The sequence below is a fragment of the Oreochromis niloticus genome, linkage group LG8 (assembly GCF_001858045.2).
Source record: "Oreochromis niloticus isolate F11D_XX linkage group LG8, O_niloticus_UMD_NMBU, whole genome shotgun sequence".
NCBI lineage: Eukaryota > Metazoa > Chordata > Actinopteri > Cichliformes > Cichlidae > Oreochromis > Oreochromis niloticus.
Genome location: NC_031973.2, coordinates 26,754,367 through 26,772,912, shown reverse-complemented (window position 1 = coordinate 26,772,912; position 18,546 = coordinate 26,754,367). Strand labels below are relative to the sequence as shown.

Genomic DNA, 18,546 nt, shown 5'->3' with positions numbered 1-18,546 from the left:
TTGAATTTGATTTCATGTATATTTTAGAAATACAGTTCAGCTCTTACTTGTTACCAGACTGCAATCTACTGCTTGCCATTTAGTCTACTTCATGTTGTACCTGTTTAAAGGGTTATTCAGGGTTTGCAAGATGGACCAGCAAAAACACAATGAGCATATAGGGTCATATAATGGGGTGTTTGTTTCACTAAGAAAAGTTTTGGGGGACTTGGCAAGGACTGCCTAAAGTTGGTACGTGAGTATGGGCAGATGGCTGATTACAGGAACCACCTGAGAGTCAACCTCTGCTGCAGACAAAACAGGATTGCTTCTAAAAGTCTGCAAATAACCTCTTCAGTTTTAAATGTTTGGAGAGAACTTGCTCACAAATTGTAAATGTAGTTATACAGTATTCTCAATATGTATAAAGATACTTATTCTGTGTTGTAGCAATATGTAGAGTTAAATTCTGCTTCATAAGGAGAATTTAACTACACATCAGAATCATCTTTATTTGGGCGAATTTGTGCACACAAACAAGGAATTTGACTCCTGTAGGTATAGGCAATATATAAATAGGCAATAAATATGAGAAGATTTAAAAAAAAAAACAAAAAAAACAAGTTAAAGAAAATATTAAACTATACAAAATTACAAAACAAATTACAACTAGGCATGAATAATAGCTATAAATAGGCTGAACATAGTACAACCTGAATGAAACTGGATATTCCTTAAAGTAACATTTAACTCCACGTATTTACACGTGTCTTAGTAAAGGATAGACAGGGATTTCCTGGTTCATTTCCTTGAACATTGCAACTGGGAAAAGGGAAACTCGTATTTACTTTCTTTTAACGTAGAACTTTAAGGCAACGTTTCCTCCAGCATAGTTTATGCAAATTACCATTCGCTCTGTCCTGATTGGCTGACACCAAGAGCGTTTCCCGTCTTGCATTGGATACTGCGGTCTTGGCCACGTCCCCAAGCCACGTCGCGCTTTACTCGCCATTTTCCCATCTTCTGGACCCAGAAACGGTTTATTCTAACATCACAGTGTCATTCAGCGCTGTCGGATAAGAAAAATAACCGTTGCCGGAGACCAGCAGAGTTCTTCAGAGAATCTAGAATCGGCCTGCTACTTGCCGCGTTCTTGCAAACATGAATATTTTCAGGCTAACCGGCGACCTCTCCCACTTAGCAGCTATCATCATCCTGCTGCTAAAAATATGGAAAACCAGGTCTTGTGCCGGTGAGTAACCTAAGTCTTTAACTTAAGAGTTTAAGCGAACCTCAGTAGGTACAGTATGTGTCTTCTCATGTAATTAGCGGTTTGAGCAGAAGTGAAAGCTGTACACCGTGGAACCTATCTGTAGTTAGTTGGAACTCATTAGCCAGCTTTTGGCTAATGTTAGCTAGCTGGCTAGTAGTCCTGTCCATTTCAGCGGTGTGCCTTGTCATCAAGTAATGACAACTACTCCCGCGGTTGTCACTGTGCCTTTTAAGACTAGGACCCTGAAACTGGTTATGTGCTCCTTTGGGTGGTTCTATCATCAGCTGTGCCACTAGCTTGTCTTGACAGTCCATTGGGCCCCAAACTAGCGTTAGATGGGGGACCTGAGGGCCACAGTACTTGATAGTTTGGCTTCGTCATTTCACCTGATTGACACTAAGCTAGTTCCACGTTTCAGCCTTATTGTTCCTGTGACTTGCTTTACTACAGCCTGGTATGACCTTTCTGACGTGGCAGCATCAAGTACTCCCGAGTATGCACATGCAAAGTCGGTGACTGGGTGAATGTTTTTGCTTGCAAGTCCAGCAGGTCTTTGAGGGAAAAATTACATTGATGCATTCTGTGAAACTTTGTTTTTCCTGTTATTGCTGCGGCCAAAGGTTAGGTTGCTATCACTCCACGGGAGCTAGTCCCAGATTAAACCACACATTGGTGTGTGACAGTGTAAAGGGGAACAAAACGAATAATTGACTTTGCAGTGCTAACAAGGTTTGGATCACCTGGTGTCCTTAGAGGACTGTATAATTCATTAATGGGTCACAAACAGTTTAACTTGATTACAAGTTGAGCAAGCAAGTAAAGCAGTTGCGTAATGTCTTGTGTGTTTTTTTTGTTTTTTTTTAATGTAGAGAAGTGCAAGCAAACCTTTGCATTTAATGAACATTTATTAAACGGATGATGAACAGCAAGCAATGCATTTTTTTAAAAGTGCACACTCTAACATAGTGTCTTATTGCATGTGTTTTTCAATTCATGTTAACTCTATAAGTCACATGAGTTGTCTATGCACAGACCAGATTGGACATTTGGTGGACTCGTTCTGCCCCCCAGACATCCCTGCCTCAGGGTTATTTGTTCCTGCAAATCAGAGTACTTCTAAGGGATCGCCTTTATCCCTTTCCATCCTAATGGGAGTGGTTGCTTTAACAAAACTGTAGCCATCCACTGGAAATAAGTATTTACTGCGGATCTTTGGAAGATTTCATTGGTGCCATCTTGGACAATGTCACCAGTCATCATCTTTTGGAGGAATATCTATGTCTGTGGAACTCTACTGAGTTTCAATTGAAGCAAAGAAGCATTAAAACTATTCTGGTCCAGCAAATTGGTTTCCCCTTTATTAATCAACCAATGACTTGCAAGTAAGCAAAATTGTATTTTTATATAATTTCATTCAAGGTGGGAGCCCAATGAGTTGCACAAGGCATGAGGACAGGAAGCAGAAATAAATTGAAATGACTCACAAACAGTGGACCAGTAAAGATGATAAAACTTTCAAATGAAACTTGATAAAGGACCCATAATTAAATAAAACAATACATGAATATCAGGAAGTAGAAAATCTCAGATAACTACACAAGTTTTTAGTTTAGTTTTAAACAATTATGTTGTTGGAGCACACTTAATGGGAGAAGCAGAACATACAATGTTAGATTGTTCCAAGCAGCTTCACAATTTGTTTCCAAGGGGAATAGCCAGGTGGCTTTTTCCAGATCTCTGATTATGCACAACTTCAAAAACTAGGCTTTAAAGTTAAAATCAACTCACTGGAAGATTTCTGTTATTAATGTGTAATAGTAGTACGGCTGACTGAAATGTGGCTATTTAAGCATGGATGAGCTGAAAAAGCTCTTGGCCTTTACAGTATTAGATGATTTTAAAAAAACAAAACAGGTTTTGACACATGGCAACATACCAGATACTTGTTCCAATTATATAATATCCTATGCTCCTATACTAACTGCATGATAGAGAGTAAAATGTTATACTGTTAAGTTTAAAATACTTTGTGCTGTCTTTCACAGGTATTTCGGGAAAGAGTCAGATCCTGTTTGCCTTGGTGTTCACCACTCGCTACCTTGACCTGCTCACATCCTTCATCTCTCTCTACAACACCACCATGAAGGTAAGATCCTGCCCCCTTCTCATCATCACATCCTACAGCATTTCCCATCCAAGCATTTCAAAATGAACACATTGTGGGCCTAACCAGTACACCACGCCCAACATGTCAGTGTTTGTTAAACGATACAGCTGCCAAATAATTTGTGGCAGGCTTGTGCGAGGTGTCCCTGCCGCACAACTGCAAGTACCTCAGGCCATTAGGTCACGAGATTCTTAATGCTTTCCCATTTATATTTCAGATCATCTACATCGGATGTTCATACGCCACTGTGTACCTGATCTACATGAAGTTCAAGGCAACTTATGATGGAAACCATGACACGTTTAGAGTGGAGTTCCTGGTCGTCCCTGTTGGTGGCCTGGCTTTCCTGGTTAACCATGACTTCTCTCCTCTGGAGGTCAGACATTCAAACACACAGCCATGGCTGCTCCATGGTAAAATAAAGTTCATGACTATATTGTTAAATCGTGAAATGACTGTTATTAGACACAACTACTCAAAGACTCCATAAGAAGAAAAGAGAATGTGTGGAAAAAAAAAAAGAAGAAGAAGAGTGGGAGAAATCAGCATGCAAGTAATTCCCACACAAGTTATGAAAGAGGGCTGTCATCTAGATTGATTCCTACTATGACAAGCTCTCTGCAGCACCTATAAGCCACCTATCTAAGGCCAATCGATCTTTTATTCTGCTTCTGTATTGTCATAGTGCCATAGATGGTAGTGCTGAACTATTCAAAAACCGCAGAGCAGGTATGGGAATCTTCATGTGCTGAACAGTAATATGCTGCTTCAAGTTTTCCATCATTGTGGTGGAGCTCTGTTTAAAACGTCTGAAAGGCAGCCGTGTTGGGTGCTGTTTATGGCTTTGAAAGATTCTTGGCTTTAATTTAGCATTCAGAGTTAATGAGAGATTTCATAATTGGAAACAAATGTGCCCTTTTCTTCCTGATGTGGGTCGCTGTATGCTGCATTATCATCATTCACTAGCCTACATTTTTTGTATCTTATACCACGGACATGGAGGAAACTGAGTATGCCTCCTTCAAAGCCTAGATCACGTGCATTATGCGTAACTGACCTGTAGCCCAACTTGGGTTCAAACAAAGTTGTTTTCATAATCTTTGGAAGAGACAATCGTAACTGAAACCAAAGTCTGAGGAATCACCCAGCACTTCATTCTATGGAGGGAACAGGATGCACATACATGTTAAACTCAGTCACATGAGACAGCTGCCATGCAGCATGCATGCACCAGTGCAGACTTACTATGAAAAAAGGGTTATGTTTCAGTTTGATTTCTTTTACTGTGCTTCTGTCTGGTTTGTTTACATGTGCATTTTTTCTTTTTTCATTTGCAACACACTGACTTGCAGAGATGAAGATCTCTGTGAGCTTGATTTTCAGTCCAGGAAAATCACTTTAACATTCACCCAAGTACTCACAGTTATACCCGCCACTCAACGCTGGCAAACATGATAAAATCTTTTTATGTAAATTCAAAACACACATCACTGCTGACACTCTGCCATCCCTTTCCTCCACCTCAGATCCTGTGGACATTTTCTATCTACTTGGAGTCAGTGGCCATACTACCTCAGCTCTTCATGATCAGCAAGACAGGAGAAGCTGAGACCATCACCACCCACTACCTGTTCTTCCTGGGTCTGTACAGAGCTCTCTACCTCATCAACTGGATATGGAGGTTCTACTTTGAGGGGTTCTTTGATATGATTGCCATTGTTGCTGGAGTGGTGCAGACCATCCTCTACTGCGACTTCTTCTATTTGTATGTAACAAAAGGTGAGTGCTGTTGCATTTTTCATTTTGTTTATTTATTAAATATATAATTGTTCAAGCCAAAGTTGGAATTCTCTTTAATGGTAGCAGTGCAGATATGTTGTAATCTCTTTTAAGGACAAAGCAAACATGAGCACAAGATTAGATTCTCCGATCTGAACATTTTGTTTTTACTGTGTGTAGTGTTTTTTTGTTTTTTTTTGTTTTTTCATGATTTGCAATCCTAAACTTTTAATGTTTGTTCATAAATTGAAGTCATTGAGTTCATAACTGTCTTCTTTACAAAAGAGTATCAGCAAGAGATGCATTGTCATATCGACTAGTGTATCACTATGTTCAAAAATTCAGAAACACCCTCGATGCTTCATCATTTATTGAGTTTATAATATGAGTTTAAGACGACTTCCTTTTTATTTCCTCACTGGTGACATCACAAACAACACAACCAATGCAGTGGCCATAAACCAGGCTTTACACTCATGTTTCAGAGCACACTGGGCAGTACATATAGTCGCTCCACCGCATCTTGTGGTAGAAATTGGTGTTACAAATTACATCCAAATCATAGGTCAACTTCAGCTGATGTCTCTTAAACACAGTGCATAGACATTTGGATATAAATAGCAGTGGCTTCTTCACATCCCTTTGATTGCTTTAAATAATTCAGGTGTAGTAAGTTCCCTTTAACTACACTGATGTTAAAACAAATGTTGATGAAATAAAGTTTTCATATAAGTTTTGGTGTTCAAGTCTCAGGCAGCAAAAACACTAAACTGAAAATAATGAATCCATCAGTGTGTCTTCTTGTGATGAATGCTCCCTGTCTAATATAATTAACATTAATTAACATAAATCTGTTGTGTCTGGTTTCAGTACTGAAAGGAAAGAAGCTGAGTCTGCCAGCCTAAGTGCCAAAGAAGAGTGTTTTCCCAGACTCAAATCGGGGGATTGGAGGGGAGGAGGAGGGGCAGCAGACACCTCTGACAGCCCCATTCCCCCAATATCAGCAGTCACTTCCTCCTCTTCCCCTCCCACCAGTGTAAGATGCCTGAGACAGAGAGCTAGCGGGAGCCACTGGCTGATCTAGAGTCAGTGGAATTGGAACACCTTCAGCAGCTGCTCCTTGGCCTGCAGATTTCTGTTTGATGCATCTTGCCTTAACTTTTTTTATTACTCTGTATAACGGAAGGAAAAAAAAAAGTGAGAAATGTTTTCTATATAAAAATGTGTACTCTGGAGATTCGACACATCGATGAAGCTCAAGAGATAAAATTGCCTGTGATTTGGCATTGTATGATATAGAAGCAGACTTCTTGTGGTGGGATATTATTGAGCATTTTAATAGTATTTGCAATCAAAATAAAATCTCTTTGTTCTTGTTTATTTTTTTCTAAATCTGACTGAGGAGGCTTGTATTGAATCCCATAACTTTGATTCTGCCGTTCTGTTTTTGGCCAGTATGCATTCCCATTTGTAATGACTGCTGCTCATGCCTTTTGGTGGGGGAAAAAAAATAGTAGATGCCATAAATTTTTCTTTTTCAAAATTAAAGCAACTCTGGTAAACATATTTTGGTTCAAATGCTGTCAGAAATGATGGGCATTAGTTCCTCAGTGTATTCTCCATCGCCATATGAAGCACAGTCCTTATTAGGAGTAAACATAAACGAAAACAAAGGTGTGAAGAAAGTTAGTGAACTCGCCGTGAATTGCTTTCGTTTAAAGTGACCGATGCCACCTGTAATTATACATCATTTATTTCAGATGGTTCCTTTTATATGTTTGAGATGCATAAACTCACTGGTTATGTGCTGTGTGTGAAGTCCCACTGCAGAGGTCTTTTTTTTTTTTTTTTTCTTTTAGCTGCAAATGTATTTATTTTTTAATCTTCCTGCTGGTTTCCAATAAACAGTCTGTAGAAAGTTCTACCTGTTGTGCATAATTTGAACCTAAGAAACGAATCTCCCTATTGGATTTGGAAAGAGTGCGGCAGGATCCTATGAAGTTATATTGGTTTCTGATAGAGTTTTCATGCTCATCATTCTCAAGTTTTCTTTTCCATTTCTCACCAGAGCTCTTGCATGATATTACCACCACTAATAAAAGCTTTGTGGGAAACATTTGTCTTAGTACTGTGATTCCACTCAAGTTTTGCTCCTATGAAGTTACACATGATGGTCAGATTTATTAATTTTTTATCTGCTGCTGCTGCATAAAGTCTAATAAGCTCATCACATTTTCATATAGACTGGAATTTCCCTTTTTGGTGTCAGTATTCCAACCACGTTGGGGGACACACACCAGTGTACTCCTAGTATCCGTAGCCATGATGAATGGGTAACTTTGCGTCAGGAAGTGCATCCGATAGAAATTAAGCATGCAAATAATACAGAATTAGATTTCCATTCATACTGGATTGGTTAAGGCCCGGTTTAACAACGAGTGCTTTCACTGCTGGTCAAAACTGTGCTGCTGTTGGCAGAAGACAGGAAGATGAAAAGAAGGAAGGCATAGGGGGCAGTGAGAGAGAAGGAAAGCTGTAGAAGTGAGAGGACGCATTTAAATGTAGATACTATGACTGGTTAAGGCAGAGTGCTGGCTGATATCATAGAGTGAAGGAAGATACATATATCATGTGTCCAGGAGACTAGTGGATGGACTTTTGGGAGTGTAGTGTTTTCCATTTTTTGTCTCACATTCTAGACACTCAGTAGTTTTGGGTCGTCCTGGTATGCATTGTCTTGCTGAAAAACTCAAGGCCTTCCCTTAAAGAAACACCTGGATGAGAGCATACATTGCTCTAAAACCTTTATATACTTATATCATAGGGTACATACGGAGACAACAGGGACAAGACGTAAGTTTGCAGAGAAAACATATAAAGACAGAAGACCATTCACACCTACAGCCAATTTAGAATTACCAAACAACCTAACCCATGTGTTTGGACTAGAGAAGGAAGTTGCTAACCACTACACCACCTACCATGAATATATTTTTTTAATACTTAAATAAAATGCAGACAATAATGCATTCTTAAGCATGATACTCTTCCAACTTCAGACTTATAGACATATTTTTATTAAATGTGGTGCGTGAACAGATTCCTGATTCTACTGTTTGCTCAATCATTCGCTATTTTAATGAATATATTAACCAATCAATCGGCGGAAAAATGCATTAACCTTTTTGTGCTGATTGTTACGTCTATTTTATTTATAGACTATAGAAAATTTAAAAAAACAGAAGCTAACTCAAAGTGCTTTAGAGAAAGACACGTTTAAATCATAAGTCTCAAAAAAAAGAAAGAAAAGAAAAGCAGAGGGGTGAGTTTGGTTCTGTTAATTACTGTGGAAAGAAAAATCATAGTGATTTATTGGTCATTAAAATGTGTTTAGAATTTGATTATTCTTTTCATAACTGCTCTATCCTATATAAGTGGCTTTTATAGTTTAAAAGAATCACTTTCTTAAAACTAAGAAGTTGGGGAGCCCTGTGTAGAACTTTGTCTTGTCTTCATTTTTTTCAAAAGCCTCCTGGCTGAACTGTGTGTCCAGAGCCTTGCTCCGAAGATCAACCAGCTCTGCTGTGTTCTGTCTCAAAACATCCTCCATCTTCTCGATGTCATCCATCGTCAGCTCTGTCTGGCATCCAGCAGCCGCACAGCCTGCAATATAACAGTGGGGGAGCATAATCAGCATAATAGAGGCAACCTCAATTTTTACTCATTTTCACTGTAGGAGTTTTTTAGTGGGCTATTAGAATCTGGTGTAATGTGTTTAATTCACTATGTTAATTTAATGTAATTATTTTTTTTAATCAACAAAAAAACATGTTGCGTCTAAACAAAAAATATATTTATATGTTTCTCACCACAGAAACCTTACATTACGGATATCTTTACTTATCTGTGAAAGGAGACTGTCTGGAATCTGGCAATATAAGAACCATAGCAGTGTACAAAAACCTGTGGTGTGTGCCTGACGGTAATAAGTGCCACTTTTTCTTTTTTTCTGAATAAAATGGTATGGATTTACTCTGTGATTAAAAAATCACAAACATGTAATATGTAACTTGGACCATAATCATTACAGATAATGGCATCTTTTTCTCTTTGACATGATTCTTGTTTGTTTTACATCTCAGCACAATATCTTACCTGGATAAGTGAATGTCTCATTCACACTGAAGTCTTCTGGTTGTGGATTCTCAGCTGGAAGCTGCAGTTCGGGGTTCTCCACTGTCACTAGGCTCAAATCCGGGCTCTCAGCCGTCTGTTGCATATCCAAAATCGCCTCTGCACATCGATGCTGTTCTGCCTTAAGCTTCATTCTTTTCTCTCGTTTGAGAACTGATTCCGATCTGGGTTTTCGTTCGTAGCCGAGATTGACCGTCGGAGCCCAGTCCTCCGACTCTTCGTCATCCAAAGCACTTGGGCAGCCTATAGTCCCAATCAAGTCAATATTAGACTACTAACTTAAAAGCACTAAGTAAACGAGAATTTAACGACAACCTAATGCTAATAAGTTCGTTTGCAAACATAACATTACCTCTGACGAAGTGGTCGCTGCAGACACGGGCATTGGCAGACTCTGCTCCTCCCGACTGTAAACGTAAATTTAAAATCCATTTTTTCCTACGTTTTTCGGTTAGAATTTTCCATTTTTCTCCTCTTCGTTGGGCTATTTTTGGTACCCTAAAATACCGTTTATCGGTTTCTCTGGTCGACCTACTGGAGCATCCGTAAACACAACAGGACATAGGCATTTTGCGTACTGTCTGTCTGTGATTTTGCGCTTATCTTTTTCACTTCCGACCGCCAGTCAAATTTCGCGCTTTACGTCGACGTCACGTCTACGTCAAATGAAACCTAGCTATTCTGGCCCTGTATTTGCTTGGTATTTTGCAGTATCACACGGCACTAGCTGTTACGTGCTGGACGAGGCTGGATGACGAGTGTGCTCGGAACCATCAATTTGAGCCACCCGGAACAAAAACATCGTCGGACCAAGCTTTTTCCTTTTCCCCCCCTTTTTGAGTCGCGTTGGTTTTAGTCAAAAATAACAAGTGACGTTTTTAACGTGTTTGACGAAGAAAGGAGAAGTAGTGGAAAAGAAAGCCCCCCCTCCTTATTTATAGCTCATTTCTGATTTTGTGCGATCGAGTGCAGTGGATGAACAGGATGGAAAATGATATTTCAGAAGGAAAATCTACTAACTCTTCATCAGGTAAGTTTCCCTTAGCATCACTGGAAAGAGTTTAAGGTTTTAGTCAGACAGTCTGAATAACAAGCTGCTTATGTGGCATTTTAACGGAGGAGATATTTCACAAACGCTGACGAATAGTAATAAAATATTAGGGATTTGGTGTCGAATAAAAATAGCACAGTTATAAGTAACACTGCCTGCATTTTCTTGAATAGGTACTTTATGCAAATAACTGCAACGCCTAAGTGTATAACATAGACACTGTCTACAAATTAATTCGGTATTTGTTGTAGTACCGAATTCATTTAAAGTGCGCACTGCTTCCGTTCTTGATCCCAGGGATTCCACAACATGTTAGAGACGTTTTTCGTGGGTTCTTTTGACTTAATCTAAATGCATTGTGGTGGAAATTTTGCAACAAAGTTATAAACGGTTGCAATGGACCATGTACCAGCTTTCATAGGAAGAGAGAGAGACGTGGGCAGGTTTCCAATCTATTGCAGGGCTACCACAGAGAGATGAACAAGCAATCACGCTCAAATTCACACCTATGGCCAGTTTACTGTAGAATCACCACTTAACCTAACTTGGATGCCTTTGGACTGTGGGAGGAAACAGGAGTATCAGGAGAGAGCCAACACAACCATGGGGAGAACATAGAAATGCCCCAACTGGCTGGTTGATTTGAACCCGCGACCCTCTTGCTGTGAGGCTGCGATGCTACCATCTGTCATGAGGATTATAAATACTTGCATTCTTAAATGTGATAATCTGAGCAAAACTCATTTGACCATAAGGTAATAGTAGACTACAGTATGTTGTATTTTTCAATTGTGGGGAGATTTCAAACAGATTTATAGATGTATAGATTTGATTTAATGTTGTATGTCAACAGTTCATTACTGGCCAGCCTACTGAGTACTACAGATACCTGTGTATTGTGCAGGCAACGGGTAGAACATGCAAATTCCAACAAGAAAGGCCTCAGCTAACCAGTGGATTCCTTCTTGCTGTTAGGCGATAGGGCTAAAAACCACCACCATATACATAGGCGTTTATTAAATATGTATATGTGACTGCTTTGCTATGAAAGGATCAAGAAACACAAAGCAAAAGAGCAAACCAATATTTTGGCCCTGCAGTTTAGTAAATCCCATGCTCATAAAACTCATTGTCAGAAAATTTGCACAATAAACCAGGAACTAGTTTATGGGCCAAATGACATATTTTAGTTTTACCTTTCTTTTAGGGCACACTGGTAGTAATACTACTACTACTACTAGTAGTAGTAGTAATAATAATAATAATAATAATAGTGAAAACAGTCAGTTTTAATGAGTTATTCATTTACAAAACAGATGATGAGCAGCATTTGGAGCAAGGTTAGCACTAAACAATATACAAGCAGTTGGACAGCCGTGTTAAGCCAAATATTTGTGTCTGGGTTTAAGTTATGGTTCATTTTATGGATATTGAAAATAAAACATTTATCCCCGATGTTAAAATTATCCACTTCTGTTCACATTCAGGTGCAACACTCTCCCTCACTGCCCTGAGCCTCCTGGTCCCACCACTTCGGTTGGTCTCAGCAGCCGTCTGGCAGACCATCCAGCAAAAAGTTGTAGCTGATTACGGGATGCTTGAGGAGTTTGTGTCTATGGTTACAGACATTCTTCCAGAGCTGCTCAACAGCCGCCAGCGGACTGAACTCAGCCTGGGCCTCAGAGCACGGGTGAGTTTATCAACATCTGCAAATGAAGTCATTGTGGATTTGATGGATTTGTACTTTTTTGCTTTTTTTGTCCTTTACGTCGATAAGAGCTTTGCACGCCTTTTGTTCTCTCATTCTTTGGTAACTAGCTTCATGAGGACTGGAGCATTTCCAACATCCAACAGTTGGCTGCTTTTCCATCACTCTGGTTGTCAGTTGGTTCTAGGTCATTTGATTGGGTGGCCATCACTACTACTCCTACATCCTTCCTTTTGGGAACCACACACTAAGATACCATCTGATCACCTTCTCTGTGTCTCAGAAGACATGGTAGCCACAGTCAACATTGTCACACTTGGATTATGCAGTCCAAAGTCCAGATTTCCACTAATCTAATGTCCACACTCAGCTATATTATTTTTTCAGGCATTCTGCCACAAACACAGCCATGTTTCCACTTCTCGAACCTTTAATCTTCAAGTAGATTGTGGGAAAAGTTTATAACTCTAACATGGTTGTAGAATTAATCTACTTTTTTATTTTTACATATTTTTAGCTTCCTGTAATTAAATGATCACAAAGCATAAGAAACTCTAGCACTCCCTAAATCACCACCTGAAGATGTGTTTGCATATACCAGTCACAAAGCACCACGCATTGTGAAGTTTCCTGAATACACTTGACTAAGGGCATTTAGGGCAAGTGATGTTACCCAAGAACAACTGCAATAAGTGTAAAGTGTAGAGCAGTGTCTGGATCTCAAATAATTCACAAACTGCAGTATGGTGAATACACAGAGGCCAAGAAAAACAGTGGTTGACAATGTGAATCGTCCAACATCAACGTGAATGTCCATAAAACCGTGCCTGTACAGCGTGTCAGCGTATCCATCAAACTCACAAAAGACGCAGTGAAATCACCAACACAGCAGCATTCCATTTGGTAAAAGATGATGGGCTGATATTTATATAGCGCTTTTCTACTCTAAGTGCAGATGACAAACAAAGTCTTAAATTCGTCCACACACTTATGTTTCAGTGTAGGCATCAGAAGTAACTTGGCTTCATGCTTTGGTGATGCAAAGATTTACAAATTAGCGGGAAAGTTCCCTCAATCTGAATGTGAAAGTAGCGTCTACATGACAGTGCTGTAAAACACTTTTGTCTACAATCAATGAATAGTTGTGATTAATAACTGTGATGATCTTAACATTGAGAATATTGAAAATTAATTAGTTGTGTCGTTCAGCAATTAAGCCACTTAGGTGAAATACTATACTAAGCATGACTAGAAACTTCCACACAAAAACAAAACAAATCTTGGCTGATCCCCTCTGGACTTATTTCAGTGTTGGTGCTATTTTTAGATTTCCCTGTGGAAGTCTCATTTCTGCTCTGTGATGTGTGCTAGATCGTCTCTGATCTGTCAAAAATATATCTGTTCAAAATAAAATTGATTTATGGAAAACGGTCGAAATGACAAAAGTGAGTGGGACAGGTCGTGCTGCCTGTTGGTATTGCTGATAAAAGCCGTGCATGCTAGCAAACAATGCAGATTACTACTGTTGAATAATCCTTTCTCAGGTTTCAGGACCTTACGGTAGTAGTATGACAGCGCCTAGACAGTCTCATTTATGATGATTTAGGTTGCCCATCCCCTTGAAAATGGAAATAGTGATCGTTCATGTCATTCAATCACCTTTGGACTCTTCCACTGAAAAGTGCTTGGTGGTCTCTGGGTTATAGTCCGAGCCTGGATTTGGTGTTGTCTCTCTGTGTGTGTTTAAGGTCCATGGTGAAATCACCCATTCATAGCAGTTGTGTGGGAATCTGCTTCTGCTGGCAGAAGGTTTAAGGCACTTCAGTGTTGGTGTCACTGTTCAGCTCTGGAAGCTTTTTAAATAGTCTGTGATTTTAGCTTTTTCTGCTAGTGTAGCTATTAAACATCAGTTTCTTTGTGCTTTCAGCTGATCCTGGAGTTATGCCAGCGTGAAGCTCCTGCTGACTTTGAGATCATTCAGCCACACTTGGACAGGATGCAAGTGCTCATCAATGCATGGCTAGTGGAGGTGATTTCATTGGGGTTTTTTTTCTGTTATCGTGACAGTATAATTTAGATATCCAAAACAGCTTATTATCATTACTAATTGTTATTATTATGAATTATGCAGGCTGGTGGTACTAATGTAGAACTACCACAATCAAACTTTGTGGATCTCGTAAACAGCTTGCTGAATGATCCTGAAGAAAGAGAGCACTTCTTTCAGGTCTGTTTTTGTTTTTTCACTGCTTTTTGGCATCCTAGATAATAATACCATATAAGTGTTATTATTTTATTATCAAAGCTGGAGTGCTTTCATTTTCAAGTAGAAGTGGTGGTAAAGTAGTCTAGTTTGTGTAAAGGTGTATTTTTGAGTTTGCTAAAAGCGTCAGCTACAGTGATATTTCTGTATGCTTTGGACTTTCATGTTGTGCTTTCTTGTTTGTGCTTCTCAGAATGTTTTCCCTGCAGAGTTTGGTCCTGCATACGATGAAACACTTCACACTTTGATGTGGCTGTTTTTATCCAGATTTGAAAAGATTCTTCATCTTCAATCATTCCAGCAGGTACACAAAAGTGCTACTCAACATTACCCAATAATATTTTAAGCTAGATTAACAGACGCATGCCCCTCTTTCTTTTTCATTTTCAAAAGGTTGCCTCCATGTTTGGTGAAGCTTCTTCTGCTCTCAAGGACTGCATGCAGTTGGTGTCTCAGTGTGAAGAGCTCAAAACTCTGCTGCAGTATCAAAAACACCTTAGCCAACTAGATCATATAGGTAAGTAGTTACCGATTTTCTACTCTTAGCTCTGTATCCCTGATTTAGCCATCTCAGGCACATGGCTCTGGCTATGAGCGCTAAAGGCCCCACCCACTTACAGTTTGAAAGGAACAGCTAATTGGAAGAAAGTTACCCTCAATGTAAGTTGAGTAGCTAAAAGAACTTGTTTCAGATAGCGGATGTACTGAGAGGCTGAAACAAAGGACAAGTATAAGACAAATAAGGATTATTTTGAACTGTGAACCATGAAAAGCTACTCTAGTAGAGTCTGACATTAAAAATATGGAGCTGATTTTTAATGAGTCCACTTTAATGATGTGTATTTGGGTTGTGAGATTGCTGCTTTGTGGTCAAAAAAATAAATCCAGTGTTCTCAGATTAGTATGACGTGTGCAATAATATAATAATGAATGGCACTTGGGTGTTGAGCTCTATTCTTGTTCACTGTTATATGACACTTTTTTGTCTTTTCAGATAGTTCTCTGGATGGTGAGTGGATCATTTCAGCTCTAAACCTTCCCTGTGTAGAAAAAACTGAAACCCTTAAAACACAAGCAAAGGGCAGCATTTTGGATGAATTGATGTCTTTATCAGATTTGGAAAACGAATCACTGGCTCCAGAACAGCAGACGTATGAGACCAATGATGGTAAAACTGATTGGACTCCTGAGCACAGTGGAACACAGTTGCCTTTAGGAGATTCAACAAAACATGACGAAAATGTAAATCTTCAGACAGATGGTTTTTGTCACCTAATCAAAGAGTGCCATGTTCATCTAAGAAGACTTGACCTGCCACTGTCTTTAGAGTCTCGACCTGTGAGGTCAAACAGAGGCCTAAGAATGAAAAAGATTCTCCAAGAGGTGAAAGGACAACTCTGCGGAGAGGCCCTGCCTGCTGACAAATCTGTTTCCAGGAAAGCAAAACAGTTCGAGAGGGTTTCTCGAATGCTGTCAGACAATGAGGATTCAGGCAAAGACTCCTCATACATGGCTCCCATCAGTACTTGCAGTGAAGATGACTCCTGGTCTTACTACTCTGATAAGGACTCTTGTCATAACACTGTTAGCAGAAGTCCCAGTGTAACTGATTCATGGTCTCACTACTCAGACGATGAGTCTTCAGTTGTGACTCCTGTTAATAGTTCCCCTGAAAATGATTCAGTTTGTAGCAGCTCAGATGAGGACCCTTCGTTCCTGGGTCCTAAAGATGTGTCGGATATTAGCAGAAATCGTGGCCCTGCTGGCATAAAGCATAGCTCTACCAAACACACTCGTTTAATCCAGTGCTTTATCTGCAAAGAGCATGTCAACACAAGCCTGAGAACTCACATGAAAACCCACTTTCCCACCAATGACTACGCGTGCCCTCGATGTGATAGCAGGTTTAAACTCCTATCCTCTCTGAAGAAGCACTTGAATAAGACTTGTTATGAATATGCTCAGCAGCATGTAGATCCAGGGAATCCAGATGAAGTCAAGAATCTTTACAAATGTGACAAATGCCAAGAGGCGTTCAAGTACAAAGTTTCTCTGCAAAAGCATACCCTGACCCACAACGAGCTCTACTGCAACGTGTGCAGAAAGGTCCTTCGAGATGCTGCGACGCTGGCAAGGCACAAAGTTTCACACACCCCATTTCAGTGCAACCGCTGCGACAAGTCCTTCAGTCTTTTCAAGCCCTTACTCAAACATTATGAAAACATCCATAAACTCAGCAGACCGTTCAAATGCAGCCATTGCCCGAAAACTCTCCCCAGGCTGCGATTTTTAATCATACATGAATGGCACCACACAGGCCACCTGCCGTTCCGGTGTGCTCAGTGCAGCCTGAGATTCAAATGTGATGCCGAGCTCATGTACCACGAGAGGGTCCACACCAGAGAGAAACCCTATCTGTGTGCAGAGTGCGGCAAGACATTCGCCCAAAGGTCCAACATGTTGCGCCACCTGCACTTCATCCACAGTGAGTCTCGAAATGAGAAGAAGCACTCTTGCTCTCAGTGCGAGAAGTCCTTTAAAGAGAAAGGAGCGCTGAAAAAACACCAGAGGAGCAAACACTTACACGAGTTGTTCCGTAATCCGTGTCCGACCTGCGGGAAGATGCTTTCGGCGTCAACGATGAAAAGGCATAAATTAATCCACACTGGAGAAAGACCTTTCAAATGCACTGTGCCTGAATGCGAAAAGTACTACAGATCAACCTCGGAGGTGAAGAAGCACGTTCTCATACACCACACCACAGAGAGACCATATAAATGTGACATCTGTGGAAAGGGGTTTGTAAAAATGTGGTATCTCAATGTACATGCTAGAATACATTCGGGAGAAAAACCATTTGTCTGCCATATCTGCGGCAAGGCATTCCTGAAGGCCTACAGCATGCACAGGCACAAAAGACTTCTACATACATTTGTTACACATTAACTACGTGACACAGGTTAAGTTTGATTGGTTAAGGAAAGTAGCTTCTTGGTGTGAATGCGCATTGAATCTGAATTCTGTCTAATGGGCAGCAAGGAGCAGATGTTGCAAAAACAAGTGCAAACAGAGCTTTCAGTACACTTGTTGTATGACCTCAGTAAAACAATTTATGGTCTCAGTCGCTAGCTTTCTCAGTCAAGTCTCTTATAATGCTTAGATTCTAGCTCTGTATGAGATGAAGCCATGTTTGCTGCTGGTAAAAAAAACAACAACACATCAGCTCAAAGGGCCATAACTGAGCTGGCAAAATCATTCCCTATTTACTATTTAAAGTATACATGTTTTCATTTGAACCACTTGTCTAAACCACGAGTGAGTGATGACAGAGGTCATTGCCAGAGGAAACCAACCAACCGGACAAAAAAAAAAAAGAGAGAGAGAAAAAGAATAAAAACATGTCCAGCTAACTTTGGACCTTTGTAACCACTTTGAGAACCCTACAAATGCTTGTTCACGGGTAAAGTTAGCATTAAGTTTTAGGTTAGAGTTAGGTACTTAGATGGTTAAACCTCAGGTAAAAGGTGTGTGGAATACACTGATGCCAGTGAATTACCTCACAAAGATACCTAGATAAATGTCTGCTTTGCGCTACACAGAAGGAGGAGCACACAGATTCAAATAGTCTACAATGAAACTAAAAAAGTAGTGGTTCCAGCATGTAAAATACTTACTGCCTTTAGTCCCACAGTTAAATGCACTGTCTCCGTGTGGGGCACAGGCGATGACTGTTGTCTGAGTCAGCAGCTGGCAGTACAATGAAAACCCACTGTAAAGTAAACACAGTACAAATGCAGGACACTTGAGGTGAAACAGTTCAGCTGGGTGTTTAAAAGGTCTTTGTGTCTTCTCCCAACTTCAATTCATATGAAGAATTACCATATTTGTTTCATGTGTACTTTGTATTTAACAGTGTAAATTTTTTCTTAACTATTTAGTTTGTTAGTTGTTTGATTTTTAGATTATATATTTTTTGTTCTTTTTCATGTTGTATATAATGTGTTTTAGGCACAGAGCAGAAAAGTGAGCAGCATTCAGGTTCTTCTGTGGAAAATGTCAGGAATGTGTTTTGATCATTTTCATCTGTTTTCTATCAAAAAATTAAAATGGTTAGGCTTTCACTTGAAATTAG

General features: G+C 39.8%; 3 protein-coding genes across 3 annotated transcripts; 2 read left to right on the top strand and 1 right to left on the bottom strand.

Annotated features, from left to right (window-relative positions):
- The first annotated feature begins 946 nt into the window (after window positions 1-946).
- On the top strand, window positions 947-7,316 carry LOC100710456 (ER lumen protein-retaining receptor 2). The gene is made up of 5 exons (XM_003438651.5): window positions 947-1,231; window positions 3,298-3,398; window positions 3,637-3,795; window positions 4,946-5,198; window positions 6,069-7,316. Exons 1-5 carry the CDS (start codon window positions 1,141-1,143, stop codon window positions 6,101-6,103), a joined length of 639 nt encoding a protein of 212 aa, XP_003438699.1. The 5' UTR covers window positions 947-1,140; the 3' UTR covers window positions 6,104-7,316.
- A 255-nt stretch (window positions 7,317-7,571) lies between these two features.
- Window positions 7,572-10,112, bottom strand: LOC109203101 (uncharacterized). Its single transcript, XM_019362111.2, has 3 exons — window positions 9,745-10,112; window positions 9,354-9,635; window positions 7,572-8,861 (listed from the first exon to the last, which is right to left on the bottom strand). The coding sequence occupies exons 1-3, from the start codon at window positions 9,959-9,961 to the stop codon at window positions 8,656-8,658; spliced, it is 705 nt and encodes a 234-aa protein (XP_019217656.1). The 5' UTR covers window positions 9,962-10,112; the 3' UTR covers window positions 7,572-8,655.
- Window positions 10,113-10,189: 77 nt separating this feature from the next.
- On the top strand, window positions 10,190-18,542 carry LOC102079920 (zinc finger protein 250). Its single transcript, XM_013273107.3, has 7 exons — window positions 10,190-10,422; window positions 11,931-12,133; window positions 14,079-14,180; window positions 14,283-14,378; window positions 14,608-14,718; window positions 14,808-14,931; window positions 15,409-18,542. Exons 1-7 carry the CDS (start codon window positions 10,368-10,370, stop codon window positions 17,358-17,360), a joined length of 2,643 nt encoding a protein of 880 aa, XP_013128561.1. The 5' UTR covers window positions 10,190-10,367; the 3' UTR covers window positions 17,361-18,542.
- The last annotated feature ends 4 nt before the right edge of the window (window positions 18,543-18,546 follow it).

What these genes read in the sequence shown, in the direction of transcription:
- LOC100710456 (XM_003438651.5), top strand. Translation starts at nt 1,141, where the DNA reads ATGAATATTTTCAGGCTAACCGGCGACCTCTCCCACTTAGCAGCTATC. An exon ending in GAAAACCAGGTCTTGTGCCG is followed by an intron (nt 1,232 to 3,297) that starts GTGAGTAACCTA and finishes TGTCTTTCACAG; the next exon opens with GTATTTCGGGAAAGAGTCAG. An exon ending in ATGACTTCTCTCCTCTGGAG is followed by an intron (nt 3,796 to 4,945) that starts GTCAGACATTCA and finishes CCTCCACCTCAG; the next exon opens with ATCCTGTGGACATTTTCTAT.
- LOC109203101 (XM_019362111.2), bottom strand. Translation starts at nt 9,961, where the DNA reads ATGCCTATGTCCTGTTGTGTTTACGGATGCTCCAGTAGGTCGACCAGA. An exon ending in CAGCGACCACTTCGTCAGAG is followed by an intron (nt 9,636 to 9,744) that starts GTAATGTTATGT and finishes TTGGGACTATAG; the next exon opens with GCTGCCCAAGTGCTTTGGAT. An exon ending in TGAGACATTCACTTATCCAG is followed by an intron (nt 8,862 to 9,353) that starts GTAAGATATTGT and finishes GTTATATTGCAG; the next exon opens with GCTGTGCGGCTGCTGGATGC.
- LOC102079920 (XM_013273107.3), top strand. Translation starts at nt 10,368, where the DNA reads ATGAACAGGATGGAAAATGATATTTCAGAAGGAAAATCTACTAACTCT. An exon ending in ATCTACTAACTCTTCATCAG is followed by an intron (nt 10,423 to 11,930) that starts GTAAGTTTCCCT and finishes GTTCACATTCAG; the next exon opens with GTGCAACACTCTCCCTCACT. An exon ending in GCCTGGGCCTCAGAGCACGG is followed by an intron (nt 12,134 to 14,078) that starts GTGAGTTTATCA and finishes TTGTGCTTTCAG; the next exon opens with CTGATCCTGGAGTTATGCCA.